At 51.7% G+C, this 20165-nt stretch overlaps 2 protein-coding genes across 2 annotated transcripts in view; one reads left to right on the top strand and one right to left on the bottom strand.

Moving 5' to 3' along the window:
* The window catches only part of LOC101535390 (cystatin-9-like), a 269014-nt gene that overhangs the window by 159645 nt on the left and 89204 nt on the right, over positions 1 to 20165 (bottom strand). The window lies entirely within an intron of this gene.
* On the top strand, positions 10718 to 13516 carry PRND (prion like protein doppel). Its single transcript, XM_004593338.2, has 2 exons — positions 10718 to 10849; positions 12823 to 13516. The coding sequence occupies exon 2, from the start codon at positions 12835 to 12837 to the stop codon at positions 13369 to 13371; it is 537 nt and encodes a 178-aa protein (XP_004593395.1). The 5' UTR covers positions 10718 to 10849; positions 12823 to 12834; the 3' UTR covers positions 13372 to 13516.

The raw sequence follows: 20165 nt of genomic DNA, 5'->3' as shown, positions 1-20165 counted from the left end.
CAAACAGATCTCAAAAGCCATCCTTGGCTCACATTTCCCTGGGTCCCTCGGCAGCCCCAGCTCAGGGCACGGCTGCCACTCCTCAAAAAAAAAAAAGTTTCCACCATTTTTTTTTTTTTAATGAAAACCGGAGATCATTTCTGCCATGTTTGAAAGAAGGCTACATGATTGATACTCAAATTAGCTCCTCGGAAGCACGTGCTGTGTGCCTACAGAGAGCTGGCCAGTGTACTGCCTCCTGTGGCCTGGCAGCAGGGCACAGGGCATCAGCACTGATGCGAGGCCCCACCTCTGGCCAGAGCACCCGTCCATAGGGAGTGAGCATCCCTATATCCCACATGACAGGCTTCAACCTTGAAATCATGCCCTGGGAGCCAGCCTCACATCTTTTAGTAACAAGCTGTAGATATATTGAAGGTAGGGGAAAAAAGACACGGAAGTGTTTGTCGATTTAACTGGAAAGCAGAGTGATTTTAACAGATGGTGGGAGCCAGAGATTGGCCTAGAGGGGGCATTGGCAGCTGGCGGAAGCCCTGTTGGTACGGAGAGCTGTGTCGTGAATACAGCAGTGAGTGTGCAGGAAAGGAGGTGCTTGTATCTCTGCTGCCATCTCGTTCCTGCCCACATCCAGATATTTGCTCAAGCACTCCGTTTCTGAAATTGGCTTTCGAATCAGGGAATAGGGAGACAATCTAAAAAAGATTCTTAGAAAAAGTCAAGCTGATGGAGCTGATCCACACCAAGTGGAAAAAGGAATTCTGTAATTATTACTTAAGCAAGGCAACACTGTTCCTTGAATTATTGGATATCAACACCTAGCAGATGTGTTTTACCGTTCTACCACGTTACTGGCCTGCACCGTGCAGGTAGTATGTAAGAAACAAACCAAGTAGACTGCACATGACAAGCTTAGAGAGTCCACTTAGAGCCACTCACACCTGGCCTAACGCGTTAACTGTTGTGTAAGGTATTAAACACTTAACGTGCGAGAAAGCCTTCGCATGGACCCCTACCCACCCCGCTTTCAACGTGCACTGAATAGTTTTGTATAACATTCCAAAGTGGAGACGCCATGAACTGGTCTTTGAAATACGCATGTACTTTATATTTTCAATATTTGTGACTCTGCATGTACTTGTTTTGCATATGAACAATTTCTAAGTGTTTACTAGCTGACCAAAATTAAACAGGAGCTGAGGTAAGCACAGCCTCTGAGGTCTTGAGTCGCGGTCACCAGTGTCCACGCCAAGCGGCAGCATCCTGTGAAGGCCTCTGTGTCACACACCTGCCCCTCATCCTCACTTTCCAGGTCCAGGCCGGGTTTCCCTCTGTGGCAGAGGTTCCATTGCAGGAAGAACCCAGGCCTTGGACTCTGATAGGTTTGTTCCTGCCTTTGAAGATCTATTTGTACGAGAAAGGGAAAGACTTAATCCTCTTGCTCGCTCCCCAAGTGGTCATCAGGGTCCCCCACATGGGTCCAGGGGCTCCAACACTTGAGCCATCCTCACTGCTTTCCCAGGCGCATTAGTAGGGAGCTGCGTCAGAAGTGGAGCAGCCAGGACTCACCATCTGAGATACCAGCCCCCTGCCCTGAGTTATGAAAAGTTTTCTTGACTGAGATGAAATCAGCCAAGCTCTAAATTACCCACCTAAGGCACTCGTAACTCAGACTGAAACTCTGTGGTCCTTGTCAGTCACTTTCAGGGAACACCACCTTTGGGCCTTCCCTGCCTTCGTAAGTGCTCTTAGTCATTCTTGTAGAATTTTCCTGTGGAGCTGATGTAGTGGCCAGATATAATCACAGGAAGTGACAGCAGTTGCAGTCAGCTTAATCTGCAACCATTGATGTTATTATCAATGAGGTCTTTAAGGATCATTCATCCATCATCCCAACATGGCTTAGGCAAACACATACAGAGAGACATGTTGATGGTAGAGACCATTGTGTTCACAGGTGCCAGAACCAGAGATGAGGCATGCTACCCCGGGAGCAGAAAGGAGAACCCACAAACTTGGGTCTACCTTTATTGGTTGTCAGCAGACAGGTATGTACAGGTTTTATTGGGGTGTTAGTCAAAATGCAAGGACAGGAAGTTGCACCTGTAGCTGCACCAATCAGCCTGGCCACAGAGTGTTGGTAGGGGTGGTGAGGTGTCAGGAAAATAGGAAGTTTTAAGTTTACATGAAAGGCTGACTTGTGGCTTCCTGGTTAAGTCCTCACTTGAGATGGGGCAATCAGCTTCCTGCCCCAGTCCCGCTCCCAAATCCAGCTTCCTCTCAGGCCCACCAGGGTTAGCAACAGGTGATGGCCCAGTGTGGGTGTAAGATACTGTGGAGAAGTAAAACAGCAAATAGGGAAGCTCTCTCAAATAAGAATTTAAGAACAACATCAATTTACAATACAGCCAAAACTAGTGTTTGCTGCACTGGGAATGACTTGATACTAAGTGGCAATATCCGAGTCAGTACCTGGAGGCCCTGTTGTTCACAAGAGAGGTGGCTTCACTACCTCACTAATTTCATTTTTCACAAACTTCTTGAAGTTTCTTCATATAAATTTTCAGAAATAGTACTCATTTATAATCAGATCTCAAAGTTAATCCTTAACAAAAATTTCTAGAATTATTTTCTACCTCCCTTTTTTGTCATATTCCTAGTTAATGGCTTGAGGCTGGCATAGAGGGTTAAGCTATCGCCTGCAAAACTGACATCCCAAATGGACACAAGTTTAGGTCCCTGCTGTTCCACTTCTGATCCAGCTCCTTGCTTATGCTCCTAAGAAAGGAACAGAAGATGGCCCAGATACTTGGGTCCCTTCACCCATATGGGAGACCCACATGAGGCTCCCGGGTGCACCCTGTCCCTGCCCTGGCGTTTGTGGCCATTGGGAGGGTGAGCCAGCAGATGAAAGACCTCTGCCTTGCAAGTAAATAAAAAGGTTTTTAAAAATTAACTATCTGCCAGTCATAATTTCTGTCCACTAGGAAGACTCAAGTCATTCAAAACAAGAAGTTGTAGAACCAAAGCGAATGCAATATGGCTACATCTTAGGCCCCTGATTCCTGTAAGTTGAACAAAAAGATTTTTTAAAAAATAAAATAAAGCTTTAATGAGCTGTGTAAACAAAGCCCAAGAATGCTCTCCCACTCTGCCTTCCAGGGGTCCTTTCGGGGTGGGGACTCAAGTGCCTGGCACCTTTGAAAGGAGATGAGTCTGGACTGCTTTCCATTCTGGTTGGAGCCTTGATCCCACAGCCACAACCTGAGCCCCTCCCAGTTTGGACCTGCCCTGCCCCTCCCCCCCATGATTCTGTGATTCGTTTCCAGGCAACAAATGTGACTTCCTCTCTGGCTAGCCAGATCCACCTCCACTCCCATCCCCACCAACAAGCCTGGCCCTGCACTTGAGCTGGGATTTCCATCCTGTGAGTCCTCTGTCTTCACCTGGCTCCTTCTTGACCTGCTGCTGGACTGCTCCAACCAAAATGTGCACGTGGATCTGCAGGTCCCAACAAGCTTGGGATGACGACTCCATGCTTGAGCTGTGGACCACCCTCTGATGGGATGCAGGGGCCTGCTCCTCTATGGCTGCAGCTCACTAAACAAGACAGTCTCCCCTTCTCCCTTCCCCCATTCCCCAACCCTGCCAAGACTCCCTTGAGGACTGGGATAGGACTGAAAACTTCTAACCAATTCCCGAGTGATGCCGATGCTGCCGGGGTTGTTACGTGAGTCTAGGGCACTACAGAAGGTTGCAAAAGAAGGCAGCCCTGAACTTGAATTACTCCCAGAACTATTAGACAAACCAAACAGCTGCCTGGAAAGCAACAGCCTAGCACTCCCCCTGGATGGTGACAGCAGGGAGGTCTCTAGGGCGAAGGATAACAGGGGAACAAGGAACCTGTGGCGAATAATCACTCAACTGTACAGAGGAATCTCACCGCCCACCCTCCCCACCACCTCTGCCCCATGCAGGTTCAGAGAGGGTAAACCTGGGGCGGACACTGTGTGATCTACAGGTACCTAGGCTGGGAGAAGTGATGCTGCTGATTGAGGACCAGATCCTGAGAACAAGAGCCCGGAGGCCTGAATCTTGGTGGGGGAATTCACAGAACCCCGGGTGGGAATCTGGGGAGACTCTGGATGTGCAGAGCCTGGCAGGGGAGCTGTCACCTCCTGGCTTTCAAACCCAGGAGCTGCCTTCTCTGCACAGCTCCCCTGTTGGGCTGAATCAGCAGATGGAAGCCCTGGAGGCAGCGCGGTGTTGGGCAGGGAGGCGGACACTTGCCCCTCCCTGAGAAATAAACAGGTTTGGAGTGATGGTCCAGGTCCTGGGGGACTCTGTATGAGGATACCTCAAACCGCCCTGTTACTGCATCCTCTCCTCTGGGATCCCCCACCTCCTGTTGTGCTCGAGCCTCCAGCAGACTCGCTGGTCCTTAGAGATTGCTCTTCTACTTCTGGCCTTGGGAATGGGGCTTGAATTGCATCACGATTCTCCCAGGCCTCCCACATGTACAGTGGATCATAGAACTCACCAGTCCCCATAACTGTGTGGATCACCTCCAGGTGACAAGTCCCTTCCTGTCTGTGTAGGCTGAGTGACCTTGTCTGAAATGCTTGGCGTCAGAAATGCTTCGGATCTGGGATTCTTCTGGACTTTGCTTAAGCATACAGCCAAAATACATTTTCATGCAATTTTTTTTTAGTGGATTTTCGTGTTAGAGCGCTGAACACAGCAGATCCTGTTATGCTGGAGAGCCTTACCAACACAGGGTGGCCAAACACTGCTCTTGTGAGAGAAAGAGCCAGAACTGTTCTTTCCATTTATTTATTTAAAAAGATCTTATTTGTTTTTATTGGAAAGTCAGATTTACAGAGAAACGGAAAGAAACATCTTCCATACACTGGTTCACTCTCCAAGTAGCCACAATGGCTGGAGCTGAGCTAATCCAAAGCCAGGAGCCAGGAGCTTCTGAAGCCAGGAGCTAGGAACCTCTTCCGGGTCTCCCACATGGGTGCAGGGTCCCAAGTCTTTGGGCCGTCCTCAACTGCTTTCCCAGGCCACAAGCAGGGAGCTAGAGAGGAAGTGGAGCTGCCGGACATGAATCGGTGCCCATAAGGCATCCCTGTGCATGTGGGACAAGGACTTTGGCCACTAGGATACCATGCCAGGCCCAGAACTGTCCTTTTTAATTCCTCCTGGAACACACCAGCCTGGCCACGATGCTCAGCATGATTTCAGGTGTTGCTACCCCTTTACTTAGTGCACCATGTACCTGACCCTTGGCATACATGGCCTTATCTAACTGTCCCAATGATCTTTGAGTTAAGAAGATGGCATCCATCATTTGCTTCAAGAAGATCTTTTTGCCAGAGTCCAGTTCCAGCTGAGTTCAGAACTCGAGAAGGGTGCATAGAGTAGGCGTAGAAAGAAAAGAAATGGACCACTACAATTTCAGAATCATACTGGACAAATGCCAGAAAGCGGTCCCCTTTATTTATACAGAAGCAATCACAAGCTCTGGCACAGACTTTTTACATCATGGTCAAGTGGGTGTTTCCAAGGATAATTCTGCCATTTGTTTCACCTTAAAGGTCTCAATAGAAGTTCTCAACAGACGGTGCAGTATCAATCAGTAACACATTCCTACTACAATCCTCATTCTACAACTCCATCTTGAATCAGTTAAGGGAGGAAATGCATCACAGAAGGAGGGAACTAAAGATCAAGGATGGTCAATGGGGGCGACAGAGACAGAGACAGCATGAATTGTAAAAGGCCCTTTTGCAAAAAGGTTTTCAGCAACATCAACTTCCAAGCTCACATTGATAATAAAAACCATACAATGCCTGAATAGATTACAGAATTCTCAGCGGGGTGGTCCGGTGTCCATGCAAAGGGAGGTGGAACTGCCTTCAGGTGGTTGCAGAAACACCCACCAGGCCCTGCCATGCAGCCCTGCCATGCAGCGGGAAATTCCTTGCAGCCTTACCCCTCACCCAGGCCTCTCACTCCTGTTCTCTGTGCTCACTCACCTAGTGTTGCCAAGGATGCCTCCCTGCTGCTGACCCTGGCAGAGCCAATGGGAAGGCCTCCGTTGAAGGTACAGCTTCCAAAACACAGCCTGCTGCCCCACACCGGGCACAGAGTGAAGCGTTCCATGACCCACCAGATCAGTTTAGTTTGGCTCAGGCATAAGAATGCAGGATTCTAAGCCAGGTGGTGTTGCTCACAACACACACACCTGGCATGGACTTGTGCCAATGATGCATTCATGAGCACAAGGCAATGAGTGTTCACTGTCATTCAGTGGGTGCCATGGAAGGCTGACTAGAGTCACTGCTCCCACATAGCCACATTCCAGGTGCTAAGCATGCCCCGCCCCTGCTCCCAGTAACCACCCCTGCAGCTCAGTTCTCTGGACAAAACTTACTTCCCAAGGCCTTGAGGTGGAGGTGGACCAGATGTCTAAGGTTGCAGGCCTTCTCAGCTCTGGACCGACTGGCCTGGCCTGTTGTTTAGACTTCCCAGGCCCACAAGCCCAATGACATTTTCCAACCATGCCAAACTTCCTTTTCCCCTAGGTGTCTGAATGTCCCTCAATGCCATGCCCCACCACACTCCACCCCATCCAGGAGGATTTTTCTTGCCAAATGATCTGGAGACCCCGTCTCTACACTGCCTTCCCAGGTGGTAGGTTTGCTGTTTTCCTTGGCACCATGCGGACAGTGAGCCAGACCACAGTCGTGGACCAGCCCAGCCCAGCCCACCAGGAGGGCTTCCGGTCTCCGAGTGGAATGAAGAGCCATGCTCAGTCAAGCACAGTTTCTCTGTTCTGGGGAAGAGAGACCGTTCTTAGCCTGAGAATTATTTAAAGGGTAAAATTGTCTGATGCCATTCATGGAAGAGGCCCATGGTGGTTCTGCTCCATGTCTGGCTCCTGCCCTTCCAGCCCAAGCTGAGTCAGTGTCTCCGGAGGCTACAAGGAGACAAACTCAAGAAGCAGAACCAACACTTTGCCTCTGCCTCAACTGAGACATCTTGTGTCTGACATATCTGGAGAGTCGGTGAACAGCAGGGATCTGCCAAGTTAAAGTCGCAAAGCCTTAAGCTGCAAGAGCATATCTGATGAAGCTCTGGGAACCATACGACAGGCCAGGTCTTCAAATAGTCCCTGGAGGGGCCAGCATTGTAGCACAGTGGGTTAAGCCTCCACTTACAATGCCAGCACTCCATATGGGTACTGGTTCGAGTCCTGGTCCTACTAATGGCCTTGGGGGAAAGCAGCAGCAGATGGCCCAAGTGCTTGGGCCCCCCACGTTCCTACAGAAGACCAGGAAGAAGCTCTTGGCTTCCGTCTGGCCAAACCTTAACCACTGTGGTCTTTTGCAGAATGAGCTAAAGAGTAGAAGAGTTCTCTCTTTCTGGCTCTTCCTCTCTCTCTGCAAGTCCGCCTTTCAAATGAAATAAGCACAAAAAAAAAAAAAAAAAAGCCACACAATTATGAAAAATGAAATTTAAAAATAAGCTTATTTTGGTGCAAAATTTTGAATCCACGCATGATTCGCACTCAACTTGTCATGACCTCTTTTAAGAACCTCTTGTTGAACTCAGCAATAAAGAGGAACCAGTGCTGTTTGTTACCAGAAAAGCTCGGTGGGTTCTTTCCTCAGCTTAGTATAGAAATAAAAACCCGGGAATCTGTTGCAGACAGAAAAGTTTATTCGCGAAGGGACCAGGTGAGCAGGGAAGGGAGAAGGAAGGGGAAGCACCTCCGGAGAGAAAGCCGGGAGGTGGGGTGCCTCTCAAAAGGGGAGGGAGAGAGAGAGAGAGACCAAACGTTACAGGAAGGGTCTTGGGCTTTTAAGCATTCCCCGACCCCTCCTTGTTGGATGGGAACCTACAGGTAAGGTGTTCCCCACTGGTGGTCTCTTAACCAGTTAGGAAATGAGTGGGCAATGTTGGTGCCGCCCACCTGAAGGTGTGGCCAAGACCTCAGCCGGCCTGGATGGTCTCACTGTTAGATGCTACAATATGAAACCCACAGTGCTAAGTGAAAATCGTCATCTCGAAAGGTGACATGCCCTGTGGCTCCATACAGACGAAATATCCAGAAACGGGCAAATCCGTAGAGACAGAAGTAGATTGGTGCTTACCGGGGGCTGGAGGGAACTGCAGGAATGGGAAGTGACTGCTCGTGCTGCAGGGGTTGTTGCTGGCATGGTAAGAGTGTGCCAGCACTAGAGGAGGGAGCTATGGGAGCGAGCTGACGTCACCGCATGCTGGCGCTGTGCGAGCTGACGTCACCTCATGCTGGCGCTGTGCACGCTGAGCTGGCTGCCATGGAGCTCTTAAAAAAAAAAAAAAAAAAAAGAGCAGAGAATTGCCAGCCTAGGAAAAGAGGTGATGAGAAGGGGCGGGGGACGCTGCGGCATTCTGATGGCCAGTCCATTTCTGTTCCCTTATGTTCTGACAGGCATTCAGCAAAGCCGTCTGCTAGAAGCATGTCAATGGCTTTGGGTCTGCATGACCTCAAGATCAAAAACTACTTCAACAGAAGCCGGAAAATGCCTCGTGGCATTCTTGACATCATGGGAAGCAAGAAAAGGAACACAGCTGGGTTCAGTGGCGCGGTGGGTGTTTCCAACCCCTTTCCCTACGGTCTGTCCTGGGTGTGCTTCAAGGCCTGCTGGCCCAGGAGCTGGCAGGCAGACCCTTTACCCATGCGCCAGAAATGTGACTCCTTTACCTGGTTTTAAACCCTGAAATGTTTTCTAGGGAAATAAATAAATAAATAAAACAAACTCTGGATCTCTGACAAACACATAAACAAATACTCGGGGGCCCAGAAGCTGGGTGGCTTCACTCACTGGTTTTTCTGAGAAGTCTGGTTCTTTCTACTAGACTAGAAATCACTCCAAGCACAGATTGCATCAACCCCTTCCATCCACCTGCTGAGACTTCGCCTGTTTCCTCAGAGATGACGTTTCCAGACTTCCACAGCGCCCAGGCTGGGATGTCCTGCAGAGGAGATCTGACGGGGGCTTTGGCATTCCAGACATGCCTGGATGGGAGTGGCAGCCTGACTTCACTGGGTGCTGCAGGCACTCGGCTCCGCCCAGCCTAACAGCTGACAGTCTTACAGCTCCTCCTTTCTCGCCAGCATTGCCACAGCCCTTGCCACCCTGGGTGCCTGACAGCAGCCTTTTGTTCACTCACAACGAAATTCCACAGCCTCTTCAACCCAGAGCAGCCTCCCACCACCCTCTGGGCACGGAAAGGGAGAGGTGGAGAGGGTTCCAGCCCAGTGCCTGGAGGGGGCAGACAGGTGCACAGAACAGAGTCCAGATGGAAGAGTGGGTCCACCTGCAGGAAGTCTGGCTATGTGACTACTGCATGCCTGGCCGGGTGACCTACTGTGTGCATGGCCACATAACCTGCTGTGTGCCTGGCCGGGTGACCTACTGTGTGCATGGCCGCATGACCTGCTGTGTACCTGGCCGGGTGACTTGCTGTGTGCCTGGCTGGGTGACCTACTGTGTGCCTGACTCGATGATCTTGGGCCTCCCTGGGCTAATGCCATCACAGCATGAAGTAGCAGGACAAGCCCAGCCTTAACTACAACCCTGAGCATTTAGCTAATCACAGGCAGGTCTCTGGCTGTGAAATAGGAGGTGATTTGTTCTCTCCATTTTGCAAATAGTCTCTGCTAAGATTACAGGACTGGTGCGCTTGTGTTTGCTGTGTGTTCATAAGCTTAGGAAGTCTGTGATGCTAAAAAGGAAATTCAGCTGTTTAGAAGAAAATGAAAAAGAAATGGAAAGGCCGGGAGGAGTACCCCGCCCTCTCTCCTTGTCCCCAAAGTGCCGGGTTTTCCACACCGGGTTGGAGAAGTCTTTGCTCCTCTGGCGCCATCTGCTGGCCAGTCAGAAGTGGCCGCTTATTTGCATTGCTAAGCCGCGCGGTTAAATAAAAATCTGGCAAAGGTCCCAGCCAGGATAAAGATCAAATTGCCTGTATAGACAAATCCTAGCCCAGACTCAGCTCCGGAACCCACTTTGCATTTCCCCTTGTAGAAGGGACCCCAACAGGGGCAACTGAGTAAGCGTCTTTTGCACAGGCCAGATGGTCGGTCAGTGTTGAGCCCAAGAATGTGGGAGCTCCTCTCCCATCTCCCTCCCTGCCAATGGGGAAGAATACCAAGGAGCTCTGCTGAGCCAACCCCCCTCATCTGTCTGTTCTATGGCTCTTTGGCCTTGGGGCTAACTCTGTCCTTCAAACTCCCACATGGTCCCTTGCAGCCAGGAGAGCTGCAAGGTCCTCTCATTTGTCCCACCACCCTAACCCTGCTTTCCCGCCTACCTAGTTGACACCCACATCTTGTGGGCCCTGGCTGTGGGGCAGGTGAGTGTCCTAACAGTCTTTCTGAGCTGGCCTTCCCTCTCGCTAGAAGATAACTTAAAAAATCAACTTTGCTGCGGGGTGCAGCATGGCAGGCATGTGCGGGTCAGGTGGCGGGGGCCGGCAAGGCGGGTAAGTCGCCTCTGCTAGAGACAGGACTGGGAACGCATTGTCCGGTTTCAACTCTAAAGGACACGTCTCCAGTCTCTAAACTTCATCACGTGCTGTTTATCAGCAGAGTGACCAGGAGGAGGTCTTCCTTCCCGTGATGAAGGAAGCCCCCGAGCCCCGATTGGTCCCGCCCTGGGAGGAGAGGACTTCCATATTTGGACAGCAGCTGGGGAGGCCACCTCCCCCATCAGCTCCCATATAGCTGGGCCAGCGGCTGCTGAGGACCCCCGCAGCTCCCAGTCCCCCAGAGGCAGCTCCCAGCCAAGAGCCCAAGGTAGGTGACAAGGAGGGGGTCTCTGTGGGCAGGCTTCTGGTTTCTAATCAGATTTCCACCTCAGCCGGTGAACCAGGTGGGAAATTCCCTACCTGCATCCCCCACATCCTGGGATGGGTGCCTCTAGAGAGGCCTACAAGAATATCCCTGCATGGTCTTGCTTCAGATCCCATGCTAAAAGGCTGCCTCGGGGCTGGCCGCTGGGGACCATGTTTGACATTGAAGTCCCTCTCTATCCAGGCTTTCTTTCTTTCTTTCTCAAAACCCTGCCCCAGCCTTCCAGTGCCGGCTCACTTACCATGACCCCTTGAGTTTTCTTCTTTAACATTTCTCCAACCACTTATGACTGTTTTTGAAGGCCTGTTCTGTTGTATCCATGTAGGGAGAGGATCTGGGAGTGGAAGCGAAAATTCCAGAGCCTTTGGAACTGTATCGTATGATTGATTGATTGATTATAAAGTTTTCTCCAACCAAGGGGTATCAACCCATGATGTGTGGCAATGTGGGGCATGTCCTTCTGTTTGAGATAAGCGTGTGTGTATGTGTGTGGCATTCCAGGTTGGCTGAGATTGAGGGTGGGAAGGGATGAGGTGCTGGAGGTAGGGTGCTCCTGCGCCCCACAGGGGTGCAGACAGGAGACACTGGCTGCTGTAAGACCTCTGCAAGGTCTTTGCATTTTAACTGTTTCCCTTCTGGGGGCAAAAAAAAAAAGGACCTGTAGCAGCCAGTGTTGTCTCGAGTTTGAACATTCTAACAGGTGCATCGGGGAACTCTGCGTCTTGGGGGCTCAGCAAACCAAGTGCCTGCGGCCTCACAGCAGATCTTTCCCAGGAGGCAGTGAGGGCTCTTCTCGCATCCATGAGGCACTCGGAGCTGCAGGTGCTGGAATGGCCTGATCGTCAGCCTTGGGCTGTGATCACCACAGTAGCTGTGGTCATTGCAGGAGCCAGAAGCAGGGAGTTACAGGGTCGGGGTGATGGCAGGGCAAGGAGGCTATTCCACAAGGTCACCACTCGTCCTTCTGGGGCCCCTTTGCTGTCCCTGGCCCTCCTGTCTGACTGACAAGAGTGGATGTTCACAATCAGAAGCTAGCAGCAGGGCAGGTACATGGGGCAAGTCTGCATTTCACATCGCAATGCCTGGCTTAAGTCCCAGTACCCCACTTCCAGTCCAGCGCCTTACTAATACATGTGCCCTTTGGGACGCGCCAGGTGAGGGCTTAAGTACTTGGGTCCCTTCCATCCACATGGGAAACCAGGATTGAGTTCCCAGCTCTTGGCTGTAATCTGGCCAAGTCCTACCTGTTGTGGGCATTTTTGTGAGTGAACCAGTGGTTGGAAGATGTGTGTGTGTGTGTGTGTGTGTGTGCCTTTCAAATAAAATAACAACGAACAAGTCTTTAAAGCTAGTGAACTGAGCAGGGGCATGTGGAGCCCAGGGATGAGCTGGCTGGACACACCTGGACCCCATGACAGAGGGGCAGTGAGGATGCTTAAAGCACCTGTCTGTCTCTCCACACCTCCAGTCTCATAACGTTGAGCCCGTTAGAATCAGCATCAGGAACTTTCTAAGAAGAGTGGCATAGAACGCACAGGAGACAAAGCTGGCTTAGAGCAATAGAGAATGAAGAGGGATGTTCAAAAATCTTGTCCTAGCCGAGAAGCACTTGGTTGCAAGTGTTCCGCTGCATCTTCCTCCAGGGCCCCTTCGTATGAACCGACTTGAGAGGACCAGAAAAACCTACACCCATGACATCATCAGTCATTCATTTCCAGCACATACCCAAAGGCTTGCTAATTGTCTATTTCAGCCTCTTATCCATGTGAGGGGAAAAAAAAAAAAGTAAGGACCAAAGCTCTGAGCAGATCTAACTCCCTGAAAAAGCCAAGACTGGGGTAAGGCTGCCACGAAGCAGGCAGGGCAGCTTGGAGAGCCCAGTGGGAAATTAACCATCCTGGCCGTTTCTCCTGCAGGTTCTGACAACGATGAGGAAGCATCTGGGAGGGTGGGGCTTGGCCATTGTTTGCGTCCTGCTCTTCAGCCTTCTGCCCACAGTCAAGGCGAGAGGCATAAAGCACAGGATCAAATGGAACCGCAAGGCACTGCCCAGCACAGCCCAGATCACAGAAGCACGCGTGGCTGAGAACCGCCCTGGAACCTTCATCCGGCAGGGCCAGAAGCTCAGCATCGACTTCGGGCCAGAGGGCAACAAGTACTATGAAGCCAACTACTGGCAGTTTCCCGATGGCATCCACTACGACGGCTGTTCTGAAGGCAATGTGACCAAGGAAGTGTTCGTGGCCAAGTGCATCAACGCCACGCAGGCGGCCAACCAGGGCGAGTTTTCCCGGGAGAAGCAGAACAAGTTGCACCAGCGGGTCCTGTGGCGGCTGATCAAGGAGCTGTGCTCCATCAAGCACTGTGACTTCTGGTTGGAAAGGGGGGCTGGATTTCCAGTCACTGTGGGCCAGCCCATGGTGGTGCTGTGCCTGCTGATTTTCACCTGGGTCCTGGTGAAATAGATGGCAAGGAGGTGGGTGATGATGAGGGGTAGCGTTCCTCCTTCCCCACCCCTCAGCCCATGGCATTCTGAAGGTACCAGGAACTGAATTCCTCAGTGCGTCGACGATCACAACCAGGTGTTTGCTTGTCCCTGGTAAATGTGTGTGTGTGTGTATGTGTGTGCGCGTGTGCATGTGTGTGTCAGAAGGGTGTCAAGCATTGCACATTTGCAGCTCCGAGCGGAGTGCCTAGCACATGAGGAAGTGTATCTTTGGTAATTCAATGCAGGAATGCCTCAGGAGCTGTATCAAGCACCTCGTGGTGCTTCCCACAACCCTCGGAGCCGGGCATCCTTTCCAATTCACAGATGAGAAAACTAAAGGCCAAAGAAGCATAGAGGATTGTCTGGAGGCATCCAGCCAGCCAGGGCAGAGGCAGCAGCCAGCCACGATTTACGAACACCAAGGTTTCTGCTCTTTCCAATCGCAGAGGTGTCACATGGCCACTTCAACGGCCACAGGCAAATGTAGCTCTCCAAACTGTGAAATGTCCACTTGTAAATGAAAAGACCTGAACCCACGGCTGGGTGCCCTGATGCCTGGAAGTTTAGTTTAGTCCCCTGTCAAGCCAACAGATAATACAGGTTAAAAGGAAAGCTAGAGAAAGACTCAGAAATCACAGAGGGAGAAAATGTTGCCAAGCTGACTCAGCGCAGACCAGGTGTAGAGCTGGGTGGGCCTGCACATGAGGCTTCTTGTTTTCACAGGAAGAAGTAGCACTTGCTCCCAATCCTGAACTGGTCCCAAGGGCGTGGTTGGATGAGCACCCATCTGAGCATCTTTATCGGGCACAGTGCACCAGCTTTCTGAGTTCTTCTAACTACTTGCCAAAGAAGCAAGGTCTTTAGGGAGATCCTATAGGAAAGTCATGCACGATTCATCAAAAACCCAGGGTAACAAAACATGTACAGAGCTTAGATTTCACACACACACAAAGGACAAATCTGATACTCTAAGCCATCCCACCAGCCTCTCTGAACCCCAGGAGCTGCGGGACCCTGTTAACATGGGAGCGTCCTGAGTCTGCTTGTAGAGTGTGGAGCGGGAGGCCACGTGCTGGCCCTGCTGCCTTCGGGGCTGGGTTCCCACTGCACTCGCCTGGGAGGTTTTCAGGCTAACACAGGGGAGGGGCAGGGCAGGGCAGGGCCTTCTGGGGAGGAGAGCTATTGCAGCCCGTTGCTCCAGGGCTGCCCACAGCCCACGAATTCTAGATCAAGAATTCAGCACACACTGAGGTTATTTCTTTGGGTTTTATTATTTTAATTTTTTTTTTCAAAAGAGAACAATAACAAGAAAGAAGGGAGAGAAAGAAAAGGAAGAAGCAGGGAGGGACTGGTACCTCCAAGTCAAGCCCTGGCTCTCAGTTCAGTTTCAGTTGATGGTCACACAGGCAAAAGGACCCCATCTCCATGCTGCAGGCCTCTGGCTGCCATGTTCTGTGAACCATCCCACACACATCAGCTAAGCGGGGCAGGAAGAGAATGTATCCCTCGTGGACTTTAAGAATCTGGATTGTCGCCTTAGGGAAGGGTGACCTGGTGTCTGCTCCTGGGGTGGGGCGGGGCATCTCTGCTCTCGTGGTCCTCAACTTTCCAACCTAGGAGTTGATTGGAAAAGGGATGTTACAATTGGAATAAAACTCTAAAATCCAACGCTCACCATGTAATTCCAGCATCTGATTAAATCAATGTTTTCTTAGCCCCTCCCAATTCCCAAGCTTGATGATTTGCATATACAAATGTGCAAATTCGTATAACACAGGTGTGCTTTTACCTTCTTTCTCCTCATTTTCCTAGGATGTTTGTTTTCTTGCCCCTTCCGACCCAAGCTCCCCAGTCACACTCCCTCACAGATGCGGCCTCTACCAATTTACTCTGCCCAGATGTACACGCAAGGGTATTTGCTTCATTCTGTATTTTTTAAAATGCTACAAGACACTACATGTTCCTCTGGTGTGTTACCTCTGTAACTTCCCACTGCGTTGTTAAGCTCTCTGGATCAGCAGCTTTCCTCAGTTTACCCCTCAGCTAATGCATCCTTCCAGACTGTCATGTCGCATCCCCAGAACAGTCGTACCATGGGGAGTTTAACCATTTCCTTGTTAGTGGGCCTTCAGATTGTTCACAGGCTGCTTCTTTTCTTTCTTTCTTTTTCTTTCTCTTTTAACCACTGCAAATAAAAGTCCTTATATACACAACCCTGCCATTGGGTGCTTTGATTTCTGTGAAACCGACTCACGCGTGCGGCATTTTGTGGAGCGAAAGCTGGGTTGCCACACAGAAACACGTTCTGTGGCCTTGTGGTTATAGGAGCTCCCACACCCACCAGTAGCCTATAGCTGAGCCCAGGGGCGTGCAAGCTGGGGCGTGCAAGCTGGAGCCTCCCCCATCTTGGCAGGCAACGCACTGGAAGCTTCCCAGGTCATGGGATCCTAAGGCCCATCTTACAGTCCTGTCTAAAGCTTGTCCTCATCCCTCACCTCAGGGTGGGAAGCCTGGGAATGGGAAGTGAGGGTGAAGGCAACCTGTGCAGAGGGAGGTATCCAATCCAGCAGCCTGTGGACTCCTCATGTCCTACCTGGCTCAGCACGCAGCTGACAACACTAGGAAACCCCACCTTCCCATCACTCCCCAGTAGTGGGCCCTGAGTTTGCCCATCTTGGGCCAGTGGCCCTAGTCACACTGCAGTGAGGTCCCACCTTGCACTTGTACCCTACCCGTCTTCATCATTTCCCTGGATGGTGGACAAGGACACCCAGGATGCTTGTGCAGAGCTGCCTGGAGCGTTCTAGAGCCTACTGAGGTCTACAGGCAACACGGCCATGGGCCACACATGCCAGGCAGCCATCATGAGGCCTCCCTGACATTTTTCTGATGCCACCCCATGTGGCAATCCCAGTCAAGGCCAGCGATGTTGGTGACCAAACCCCAGCCCTTAGGCCACAAGCCAGGAACAAGACAGGAATCTCCCCTCTCTCTTGTTCTCATTGCTGGCAGAAAACCATTTTGCTTTGAAACCCAGTGTCCCCAGTGGTAGGGAAAGGCATCGAGCTCCAGTGTCACTGGGAATGCAGGGCCCTGTACACTGGGGAGAAGGCCAACATTCCCTGAAAGACAGGAGTGAGCCACAGTGTGTCCCTGAGTCTCCCATTCATGGATTCAACCACCTGCTGGCCAGAAGCATTAGGGTAAGCGCTGGCTCTGGGTTGACCATGTGCTTGCCATCACCCCCTAAGCACAGCAGTCTAACAACTTCCGGAGTTTGCACTGTCTTACAGGGGACCTGGGTGTGATGGAGTGAGGATGACAGGAGGTGCTAGAGACCTGTGAGGCACTGAGCATCCTTGCACCTAGCACCGATCCCCTGTCAATCCTGCAGGCCGGCTCTGCTGTGTTTTTGACACATCTCTAGGCCAGTTCCCAACCATCCAAAGCCTGTCCCAGGAAGATGCAGTCAGCTGCTGCTGCCCATGGCTACCCTGGGCCTAGGGCTCTACAGGGTCTCACCCATGGGTAGCAGAAAGCCCACGAGGGCTGAGTCCTCCCTCTCACGATGAGCCCCGAAGCCGGCTAGAAGACGGACAAGTCCATCTCTCAGGCCTGGTGTGCTGACCAGCCTTGCTTCTAAAGGCACTTGCTTGATCAGCATGAACTGACCTCTGAATCACTGTCCTCTGGGGCACCAGGACCACCGCCTCGCCGCCTCCCTCCCCAGTGGGTCCCCCCCAACCCTGGGCTGAGCACTCCACCCCACCCCACTGGCTGGGGGATTTCCAAATCTTATTCTAGAGCAGAGACTGATATGGGAAATCATGGCCTTCCTGAACAATGTGGATTGTTTTAACTCCAAGAGGTTATGAATTGTGGAAGGAAACTGGCAGGAGGCCAGAGAGGAGCCAGAGGAAGCTGCAGGCGGGCAGGTGAGGGCTGGCCTGGCTGGGGGGAAGGGTTCGGGTGGGAGAATGGGGGAGGGAATCTCCTGGGTAGCGAGGACCTGGGGAGAAGCAGCCAGCCGGGACTCTTCAGAAGTCAAAGCAGTGTCCAGCAGAGGAGTGGGAGTAGGGTGCTGTTGGGCTCCCAAGAGATCCAGGCATACACACACACACACACACACACACACACTCACACACTATTGGAAAGGCAGAGTTCTTTCATCACTCCCCAAATGGCCGCAACAGTTGGAGCTAAGCCAATCTGAAGCCAAGAGCCAGGAGCTTCTTCCAGGTCTCCCACACGGTTGAGGGGCCTAGGGACTTGAATCGTTCTTTACTGCTTTCCCAGGCACATTAACAGAGAGCTGGGTCAGAGGCAGAGCACCTAGAACCCCGATATAAGATGCTGGTACTGCAAGAGGCGTCTGCCCCTAATTAAGATTTCTAATTGGTATTCTACTGGCTATTAGGTTCAGTTCTACTTAGCAATCAAGAACAAAGTGGAGGGGCTATGTTGTGGCGTGATATGTTAAGCTGTCACCTGCAGCGCCAGCATCCTACACAGTCACCAGGTTGAGCCCCAGCTATTCCATTCCCGATCCAGTTCCCTGCTAACGTACCTGGGAAAGCAGTGGAGAGTGGCTCAAGTGCTTGACCACTAGCACTCAACAGGAGAGACCCAGATGCAGATTCTGCCTCCTGGCTTCGGCCTGGCCCAGCACCAGTCACTACGATCATTCGGTGAGCGAACCAGCACATGTAAGGTCTCTCTCTCTTTTCCCCATCCCTCTGTGAGTCTGCCTTTCAAATAAGTACAATTTTTTTTTAAAAGTCTTTTTAAAAAGGCCAAAGAGTAAAATGAAGGTGCTCTTAGACATCATTTGTCCCTCCTGATTCTAAACCAAACTGCGTTGTTACCTCTGCTTTCCTGGATTAAAAATTGGACAGGCACAGGGGGCAAAGAGCTGGTGGGTTTTTTCCAGTTTGTGGTCCCATTGGAGCAGCCAAAGGGTGATCTCCACCCACCACCAGTTTGGAGTCAACAGACTTTCCTGGGCACATTAGCACGAGCAGACTCAAAGCTAATCCTTCCGGGGGACCTATCAGCTCCCACCCTCTCAGCTAGCAGGAGGCTGAACGTACAAAGGGATATTTCCAGAAGGCCGACTGAGCCTTCCCCGTTTGTCTGTAGGACCTCCATATCTGTTACTTGGGCCCTGCCTTGGCAGATGCATTTTAGTTAGAGTCACAGGTCATCTCCATGCATGATTGCAGTGACTAACTTAGCTCAACACTTTAGCTAACAGCCTTTGTCCTCTCTTGGGCATTTTTGTGGGGTCATCCAAACCCTCACTCCACATTTACTGAGCAGCCAGGTACCTTGTGTTGGAGCTGCCACAGTGGACAAAAGAGGCCATGCCCCACTTCAGTTCATTTGGGGTGAACCTAGGACATTGTATGTCTAACCAGCTCCCAGGGGTGCTGCCTCTGCTGGTCCACTGGTCCATCCATGTTTGGCAAGGATGCGGGTGGAACATGGGCAGGTGTTTGGAGCAGTGGAGCCTGGATCAGGCTGACTCAGCTGCTGGGGGTGGCTGGGCGGCAGGGGCTGTAGCTACAGGAGCACTCGGGGTATAGTGGCTGGGGCGTAAGCATGCCCATCTTGGGCTTCAGGTGTCCTGTTCCGTTATGCTTCATCTCTGGCTCCTTCAGTCTCTTCCATTTCTCCTCGGATGGCCCAGCATTCTTCTCTCCACAGGACATATTATGCCTCTGGGCAGCTGGACAGATTTGGACAACATCTTGCCTCTGTCCCTTGACCCTGGTGAAGTCATGTGGTTTAAGGGGCGGAGTGTATTATAAGCCTTATAAGTCACTGTTGCTGAAGTATGTATTGGAGACATAAGGAGTGAGGGTTTCACTGGAAGAATCACAGAAATCCCTAGAGTGTCCTTAGTCCACAACGATGGAGAAACACCAGAGCCAGGCAAGGGACTGGGGGTGGGGAGGCAGCCACGGGGTAGCAGAGAGGGTGCCCCTTTCAGAACAAGCTCAAACTGGCAAAAGGTGAAAGGTTCTGCCATCCCCTCACATTCCCACCTGCAAGCTGGTGCGGCTCTGGCACAGGCTATGGGTGGTACATGAAACAGGCCATCAACAGAGCAAATACAGCACACCCCCATACCACCCCACGCACAGGCCAGCCGAGCTGCCCAGCCACTGACTCCTCTCCCCCGGGCAGCCTCTTAGGAACCAACTCGAACCGAGCCCCTCCCAGGTGCTGGGTGTCTGGGCTGCGGCTGGGAGATAGAGCGATGGGATCACAGGCCAGGAGCAGCGAACAGGGCAGCCGCTGAGCAGACTTGCGCACCACATTCGAGTCTTCAATGCCCCATCTGAACAGGGCCAGGGTCAAGTAGCGATCTGCATGTGAAATGGGAACCGACGTCTGGCACAGCCGTTGCGATGCCGCCTGGGATGCCCATGTCTTGTGCAGGAGTGCCTGGGTTCTCGTCCAACCTCTCAGATCCCCCGTGTCTTCATCTATGAGGTAGAAATGAATATCCCTGCCCCCACAGGAATGTCATGAATATCCCATGAAATAAGGCACCGTGCTTGGTGCCTCAGTGAGAGCACGGTAAATGTTAGCTTGTGTCACGCAGCAGGTGCTCCACAGCAGAACCTGAAATCCTTGTGCACGTGATCCAGCTGGGAAGGGCTCACAGAAAGGGAGCCACTGGCAGAGATGATGTGGGCCAAGGCAGAGACGCAGCTGGGAGCCGGTCCTCAGCAGGCCTGTCGGGGAGGGGGCTCTGCAGCCCCA

This window comes from Ochotona princeps, chromosome 22 (assembly GCF_030435755.1).
Source record: "Ochotona princeps isolate mOchPri1 chromosome 22, mOchPri1.hap1, whole genome shotgun sequence".
NCBI classification, from domain to species: Eukaryota; Metazoa; Chordata; class Mammalia; order Lagomorpha; family Ochotonidae; genus Ochotona; species Ochotona princeps.
The sequence above is the reverse complement of the archived record's forward strand: the minus strand, read 5'-3'. Positions and strand labels throughout refer to the sequence as shown.

Bases quoted from the DNA above. Each gene is read 5' to 3' on its own strand.
- PRND (XM_004593338.2), top strand. From the start codon at position 12,835: ATGAGGAAGCATCTGGGAGGGTGGGGCTTGGCCATTGTTTGCGTCCTG.